The sequence below is a fragment of the Nicotiana tabacum genome, chromosome 16 (genome assembly GCF_000715075.1).
Source record: "Nicotiana tabacum cultivar K326 chromosome 16, ASM71507v2, whole genome shotgun sequence".
Taxonomy (NCBI): Eukaryota; Viridiplantae; Streptophyta; class Magnoliopsida; order Solanales; family Solanaceae; genus Nicotiana; species Nicotiana tabacum.
The window spans coordinates 46,904,179-46,912,728 of record NC_134095.1 but is presented as its reverse complement, the minus strand read 5'-3'; the positions used below and the strand labels follow the sequence as shown (position 1 = coordinate 46,912,728).

The 8,550-nt window shown below is 40.5% G+C and overlaps 1 protein-coding gene across 1 annotated transcript; it reads left to right on the top strand.

Annotated features, from left to right (window-relative positions):
• Positions 1–4,829: 4,829 nt before the first annotated feature.
• On the top strand, positions 4,830–8,317 carry LOC142170224 (uncharacterized). Its single transcript, XM_075232076.1, has 3 exons — positions 4,830–5,126; positions 5,258–5,442; positions 8,170–8,317. The coding sequence occupies exons 1-3, from the start codon at positions 4,830–4,832 to the stop codon at positions 8,315–8,317; spliced, it is 630 nt and encodes a 209-aa protein (XP_075088177.1).
• The last annotated feature ends 233 nt before the right edge of the window (positions 8,318–8,550 follow it).

The window sequence follows — 8,550 nt, the reverse complement described above, 5'->3', positions numbered from 1 at the left end:
CTGTTGCCGGGGAGCTAAATGGTTTTGGCTATCTATCTTACTAGTTTTGTGTCTTATTTTTCTTTCCTTCGATGTTACTAACTTGTGTGTTTCATCAATTCAGGTAAAAAATGGCAAACAATGATGCTCTTGGAAATGTTTTGCCGGGGGAGGAGGTAGATGATAACGGTGAGGATGAGGTTCCTATAGTACCTAAATGTCAAAGATGAGGCAGCCAAGCTAATGATGATGTTCCAGACCCTCCCCCGCCACCTCCAAGAGGGGCTCCTCGAGTGCTTCCACATGAAAGATACGCAAGTGCAATTGTCCCACCTTGAATCCGGGCGGGCAATTTTTAAATTACAAATGTGATGTCGACTTTATTGGAGCAGCGAGGGTATTTCATAGGTGCTCCCGATCAGAATGCATATAAACATTTTAAGGGCTTTGTGGATACCTATTGGGGAAACAAACAAATAAATGTGTCACAAGATGCATTGTTGGTTGAGATTGTTCACTTTCTCAATTAGAGGGAAACCTTTGGACTGGCTTTAAAGGCTTCCCAACCATTCTATCACTACGTGGGATGAGTTGGAGGACAAATTTATAGCTATGTTTTTCTCGCCAGGGCATATGGCAACTTTGAGAGATGAGATTTTGGCCTTCAAACATGATCCTAATGAACCACTTCATGAGATCTGGGAGAGATATCGGACAATGTTGAAAGATTGTCCGAACAATGACATGATTGAAGCAATGATTTAGCAGACATTCTACTGTGACATTAACACGACCAATCGGTGTATAGTGAACCAGCTAGCATGGGGAAATTTTATGAACACACCTTATGTTGGGGCGTGTGAGATATTGGATGAGATGGAAGATACTTCCTCAGCTTGGCAAAGTCGAGCCAATGTGCAATAGGGTGACCCCACTTTTATCCACTTGTACAAAGAGCTCCATTATCATGGTCAGGCAATAGCCGAGTTAACTAAAATAATGAACCAGTTGGCAAAAGCTCAATTGCAACAAGTTTAAGCTCCTAGACAAGTAAATGCTATGAAACGTGTCAACATGTTGGTCAACAATAGGCGACAGAGAGGTCAACAAGGGCAAGGTAGCCCGGATCAATATGAGCAAGGTAGTAGTGGTTTCAATCAAGATGATGGCTAAGATGAGACAAGTGAAGAAGTGTAGTACATGAATAATTACCAAAGACAAATGGACAATGCTCGTAACCAACCACAACAATGGAGATCCTAAGGAAATTGGGGGAATCAAAACCAACAAAGAAATAGAAATTGGGGGAACAGCCATCAGAATTGGGGCAACCAGAATAACCAGGGCAACTGGAGTGGCAACAACAACAATTGGGGAGGAAACAACAACCAAGGGGGTTGGAACAATAGCAATCAAGGGAATCAGGGCCAAGGCTATCAAAGGCCTCCAATGTATGAACAACCAAACAACCCAACTCCATTTCCATCCCGTGGTCCTAGATCGTCAAACAATGAGATGGTAAGGATCAAGATGATGTTTGAACAAATGATGAAGAAGAACGCGGACTAGGATGCCCAGTTAGCATCCCACAACACTTTGATCCGAAATTTGGCGGTTCAACTTGGCCAGATTTCGCAATCTTTGAATACTCAACCTAAGGGGGCTCTACCTAGTGATACGGTAGTAAACCCGAAGGGTGGGAATAATACCGGGCATGCAATCGCGGTGATTACTAGAAGCGGCCGAGCTGGTGATGTCAATACCTCCAAGCAAAAGAAAATTGTGAGTGATGAGATTGAAATACAAGATGATGACGTTCCTATAGTTGATGAGCAAGTGAGTGAAGATAATTTGAATGCGAAAGTGATAATTGATATTATTTATAATGAGGTGGAGACTCAAGATAATGTGAACCCATCTAGGGAACACGTAATATACATACCAGAAATGGTAGAGCCCAAGGCTAAGGCTCCCTTGCCAAGGCCTCCTCCACCTTACCCTTAAAGGCTTGCGAAGCAAAAGAATGAGAACCAATTTATGAAATTTATTGACATGATGAGGAGTTTATCAATCAATGTCCCTTTGTTGGAAGCTCTTGAGAAAATGCATGGTTACGCCAAGTTCATGAAAGACTTGGTGACTCAAAAGAGATCCATGGCTTGTGAGACCATTAAAATCTCATCATGTAAGTGCAACTGTGCACTCGATGGCTCCAAATCTTGAAGATCTTGGTGTTTTCAACATTCCATGTACCATTGGGAGTGCGTATATTGCAAAGGAATTGTGTGATTTGGGAGCAAGTATCAATTTGATGCCTTACTCCGTGTTCAAAACTTTGGGCATTGGTCAACCGAGGGCTACTTCAATGAGGCTGCAAATGGTGGATAGAACAATGAAGAGGCCACTTGGTATTATCGATGATGTTCTTATTCGTGTGGACATGTTTATTTTACTAATTGACTTTGTGATTTTGGACTGCGAGGTCGAATATGAGGTTCCGATCATATTGGGAAGACCTTCCTTTCAACTGGGAAGGTATTGGTTGATGTGGAAGTAGGGAAGCTTACCTTCCGGATGGGTGATGAAAAGTGGTCTTTCATGTGTGCAAATCAATGAAGCAGCCAAATAGTACTCAAGTGTGCTCTTTTGTGGATCTTGTCGCGGAAGTGATAGTTGATGATACTAGTGCAATGATCAATGTGGACGATCCTCTAGAAGCGATGTTGTTGAACCTTGATGTAAATGAGGATGAAGTCGGGTGGAGTGTGTCAATGCTTTGCATGGAATAGCCTCTTACTCTTAGGAGCCTCGAAAGCTATCTTTTGATCTTGAGAATAAAAAGACTTCACCAACAAAGCCCTTAATTGAGGAAACCCCCGTTTTGGAGTTGAAGCCTTTGCCCTCACATCTCAGTTATGAATTCATAGGCCCTATTTCAACTTTACCTATTATTCTTTCATCTTTTCTTACTAAGGTGTAGGTAGATGAAACACTGGAGGTGCTCCAAAGATGGAAGAAGGCAATTGGATGAACTCTAGCTGATATTCGGGGAATAACCCTCTCCTTTTGCATGCACAAAATTATTCTTGAAGATGATGCCAAGCCCTCCGCAGAACATCAAAGGAGGTTGAATGAGGCTATGCAAGAGGTTGTCAAAAAGGAGGTGATCAAGTGGTTAGATGCAGGGGTTGTGTACCCCATCTCGGATAGTTCTTGGACTTCGCTGATGCAATGTGTGCCGAAGAAGGGTGGTATGATTGTGGTTACCAATGAGCGAAATTGTTGATTCCCGCCAGGACTATAACCGGAGGGAGGGTGTGCATGGACTATCACAAGCTGAATAAATTGACCCGCAAGGATCACTTTCCATTGCCCTTTCTTAACCAGATGCTAGATAGACTTGCTAGGCGTTCCTTCTACTATTTTCTGTATGGGTACTCAGGTTACAACCAGATTTTGATTGCTCTAGAAGATTAGTAGAAAATCACCTTCACGTGTCCGTATGGCACCTTTGCATTTTCTAGGATGCTTTTTGGTTTGTGTAATGCACCGGCTACCTTCCAGCGGTGTATGATGGCTATATTTACTGACATGGTAGAGGACTTCTTAGAAGTGTTCATGGATGTTTTCACTGTTGTGGGTGACTCTTTTGATGAATGTTTGAAGAATCTTGACAAGGTGTTGGCACGGCGTGAAGAGACCAATCTTGTGTTTAACTGGGAAAATTGCCACTTTATATTCGAGGAAGGCATTGTCCTTGGCCATAAGATCTCAAAGCACTGTATAGAGGTGGACAAGGCTAAAATTGAAGTGATCTCAAAGCTTCCTCCTCCTACTTCAGTCAAGGGGGTTAGGAGTTTTCTTGGGCATGCGGGGTTTTACTAAAGATTCATCAAAGACTTTTCTAAGGTAGTGAATCCTTTGTAGATGTTGTTGGTAAAGAATGCCAAGTTCGAGTTTAATGAGTAATGTATGAAAGCTTTTGAACTTCTCAAGTACAAATTGACAACCACTCCTATTATTACCGCACCCAATTGGAGCTTACCTTTTGAGCTCATCTGTGATGCAAGTAATGTTGCGGTAGGAGCGGTTTTGGGTCAAAGAGTGAATAAGATGTTTCACCCGGTGTATTATGCAAGCAAAACAATGAATGATGCTCAAGTGAATTATATGGTGACGGAAAATGAGTTGTTAGCAATTGTGTTTGCAATGGAGAGTTTAGGTCTTATCACATGGGTTCCAAGGTGATAGTTCATACTGACCATGCAGCACTCCGCTACTTGATGACAAAGAAGGATTCTAAGGCTCTGTTGATGAGATGGGTTCTATTGCTTCAAGAGTTTGACCTTGAGATTGTTGATCGAAAAATGAGTGAAAACCAAGTGGCGGACCACTTATCCCGCTTGGAGGAGGAGGGGGGCCCCGTGATGGCCTCGAAATTAATGATTCATTCCCTGATGAGCAACTCCTCTTTGTATCTATTAATAGCATGCCTTGGTTCGGGGATGTTGCCAACTTTCTTGTGACCGGTATTGTTCAGTGTGAGGTCTCTTCTAACTAAAATGAAGAAGCTTAAACGGGATAACTTGGACTACTATTGGGATGAGCCCTACTTGTTCAAAATTTGTAGTGATGGTGTGATACGGAGATGTATTCCGGAAGATGAGCAAATAAGTATTCTGGATGCGTGTCATTCCTCCTAATACGGTAGTCATCATGGTGGGGCGAGGACAACTTCAAAGGTGTTTAGTTGTGGTTTCTATTGGCTTACATTGTACAAAGATGCATGTGAGCTTGTGAAGAGATGTGATTAGTGTCAAAGAGTAGGTGGAATTTCAAAGAAGAATGAGATGCCTCTCACCACTATTCTTCATGTTAACATATTTGATGTGTGGGACATTGACTTCATGGGACCTTTTGTGAGTTCATGTGGCAACACGTACATTCTGGTGGTCGCTGATTATGTTTCAAAGTGGGTTGAGGCCGTGGACTTACCAAACAATGAGGCCCGGGGTGTTGTGGCTTTTCTCAAGAAGAGTATTTTTACACGATTTGGCACTCCTAGAGCAATCATTAGTCATGGAGTGTCTCATTTCTGCAATAAGGCATTTGACACTTTGCTTGCAAAGTATGGTGTCAATCACAAGGTTTCTAACCCTTACATCCTTAATCTAGTGGGAAAGTTGAAGTTTCCAAAAGGGAGATCAAGAGCATATTGTAAAAGACGGTTAATGCAAATAGGACTTACTGGTGAAAGAAACTGGATGTTGCTTTGTAGGATTACAAGACTACTTACAAGGATCCGATTGGTATGTCACCATATCGGTTAGTGTTTGGGAAAGTTTCCAATCTCCTGGTTGAGTTGGAGCACAAGTCCATGTGGGCTTTGAGAAAGTTGAAACTTGAATGGGATGTTGCAACAAATCTCCGGGTGGAGCAACTCAATGAGCTTGATGAGTGCCGGTTTCATTCCTATTCCAGCTCGTCCTTGTATAAGGACAAGATGAAGTACTTACATGACAAGCATGCCCGTAGCAAGGAATTCAAAGTGGGCGACTTTGTTATTTTGTTCAACTCCCGGTTATGACTATTTTCGGGAAAGCTTAAGTCAAAATGAAGTGGAACTCTTCAGAGTTAATGGGCACAAAGTCAAGCTACAAATATTCAAAACCCAAGTGTGTGTGCAAACCCTAGCTTCCAAAACTTGTTCTTCTCTAGTGTTTGAGACTGAAAATAATCCAAAAGATGTCCAAAGATCTGCTAGGTCGAGTATTAAAATGGTTTAGGGATAAGAACGTGAAATGTCAAAACTGCCCAATTTTCACCCAAATTTAATACACCGCGATCACGTGAATGTGATTGCGATCACGTAGAGTTAGCTTCAGGACTTCTGCGATCACAGACCCAAATTTGCGGTCACGTAGAGCATTCCCAGGGCTGGTGACCAATTCCTTCATCACAATCGCAGAAAGAGCTTTGCGACCGTGATTCTCTTTTTTTAGCCTTCTGCAATCGCGATCCAGTACTTGTGATCGCGAAGAGTATCAGGCATCAGTCAATTTTCATTTGTTTTGCACATTTTGACTTGATTTCGTCCGTTACTTATCCAAGTCACATGACACCTGAAAATTGCCAATAAATCTCAAAAATGTCCTAGTTTCCTACCATAATTATACAAAAGTTTAAATATTAAGAGGAGATAAGTTGGTAAAATACTAACATATCAAACCCCCAAACTTAAACTATTACTTGTCCTCAAGCAATTCAAAAACTAATAACATCCTTCAATAAAATCATCGCTTAAGCTCAGTGGCAAAACAAATATCATTTCAAGTCAAAAAGGGCCACTTTAAGCACAATCTAGTGACTTCGGTTGGTACCAACAATTAATCCAAGGCATATGAATCACTAATTTTTCACACATTTTATTTCAATTTCAAAAGTTCAAAATCCACATTAACCAAAGTAGCAACCAAGTCATGACACTAAAGATTCAAAATTTGCCTCTGTATCACAATTGTCTTCCCCCGCTCATTCCTCCCAATTCAAAATGGGATTAAATTCACAACTTGAATCTCATGTGCTCTCACACTTTAAGAGAGAATCCTAAACTCACAAATTTCAATTCAAGACATCAATGGGATGACAAATGGAAAGAATCATCTCTCTCTCTCTCTCTCTCAAAGATATTCAAATGCACACAAGTAGTACCATATGCTTGCCCTTTATGTATTTCTCCACTAATGTAAACATACTTGGTTCAAAATCAATTAGACATTAAAGGGTCGTAGTTTAGGTTTTTGGTTAAGGTAGGGCACAATTTGGTAAGAGTAACTCAAAACCTCCCTAAGCACTACACTTTTTCAACAATCAAAGTTCACTTCCTTCAAGAATTTTTCCACCCTTTCTTCTCTTTTTTTTTGTATCACCTAGACTTCCATTTATTCATACTTTTATATTTTTATTTTTATTTTACGTTTTATTTCATTCTCTTTTATATCATTTTTTACTTTTTGAGAAGCCTCCATATCACAACTTTTCCAACCTCCACCCCAAAACTTAGGCTTTTAGTCTATATTCATACTTTAAATTACTTAGGGAGGTACGGTGTCACAAGAATAACTTGTAACATAGTTGTCAAAGAAGAAGTTAAAAAGGATCAAAAGGGTTGACTAGGGAAAATGTTCACGGGTATGAAATTTAGGCACAATAATGGTACAAAGAAGGCCTAATATCATTTTTCAAGCCAAGTTAGTCTAGGATTTCGCCTTGAAGCACATTCCGGGCAAGTTCTAGACTACAAATGATGTAAAAGAACTTCATAATTAAAGCTCACCGCACATAGCACATGAAAACTCAAATGGAATACAAATACTAAATCGAATTGAAACCAATGAATCTCAAGGAAGTCACATGTAGCCTAAGAAGCTATATAGTGAATAAAAGAGCCAAAATTAGAATCTAAAAGTCACAGCAAGGAACCTTACTTTAATCATTCATTTTCATCATATATGTTCTTTTTAAATATCAAAAACTTCATATGCCAAGGTTTAAATCATATTGGTACCAAACAAGTCACCTGTTGGCTTATGGGCACAAGATTACACCCCAAAAACCAATTTATTCATAACTAGATACTAAACTAACTAAAAAAAGAAAAACTAAACAAGACTAATCCCTTAAAACAGTTGTCACGCCATCCGTCATAGGGAAAAGTCACCCGGTTCTACACAAATAATTTCCTTAGAAATGAACCGTGGTAGAAACAAAAACCAAGGAGTTTCATTAATACTACTATATAAACAGAAATAAAAACCAAAATAAACACAAATAAAAATAATAAAACTAGAAACCATCAAGGGAAAATGTTAGCAAAATATCACTAATAAACTAAAAATGTCTACCAATCTACACAAGTTCACAACCAACCAAAAATAAAAAATTCATGTTCCACAAAATATCACATTGTCCCAAATGCAACTATACAAAACAAACCAAAAGGAAAGAGGTTCTCCCTGAATGGCATCACTCGTCATTGGAGGTACTGGGAGGTGCAAGCTCAAAGTCATCATCCTCAGTCTCGTCCGGTCCACAGAACGTCCTCAGGGTGTTAATAATCTTGGTGAGGAACTTGTTTTTCTTCTTTTCGTATTCCCTTTACTTCTATTGCCTCCTTCCAATCTTCCCCAGCTTGGCTTTGATGTCCTGTTGCTCCTTAGAAAGGACGGATAAAGTCGGAACCTTTCCTTCGCCAGCTGGACCTGCTGATTTGCCCTCTCCGGATGGTCCCGAAGGAAGACCCGCTACAAGATGGCGTACCTGTGTATCCATGCCATAAACCTTCCTAGAGATATACCTGAGAGTAAGAGGTCCCTACTCAAGTGGTGTGATAACTATGGAAGTCCCACTGGCATCTGCAAGAGCCTCAGGTATCTCAGTGATAGTATTAGTGAACTGGCCAAAGGAGGGAGATGCTACATCAATTTTCCTTTTCTTCTTTGATTCCCTGTTCCCTTCCTTAGCAGTGGGTGGATGAGCTTCTCTGGGTTCTTCTCCTTTTCTATAGGCTTC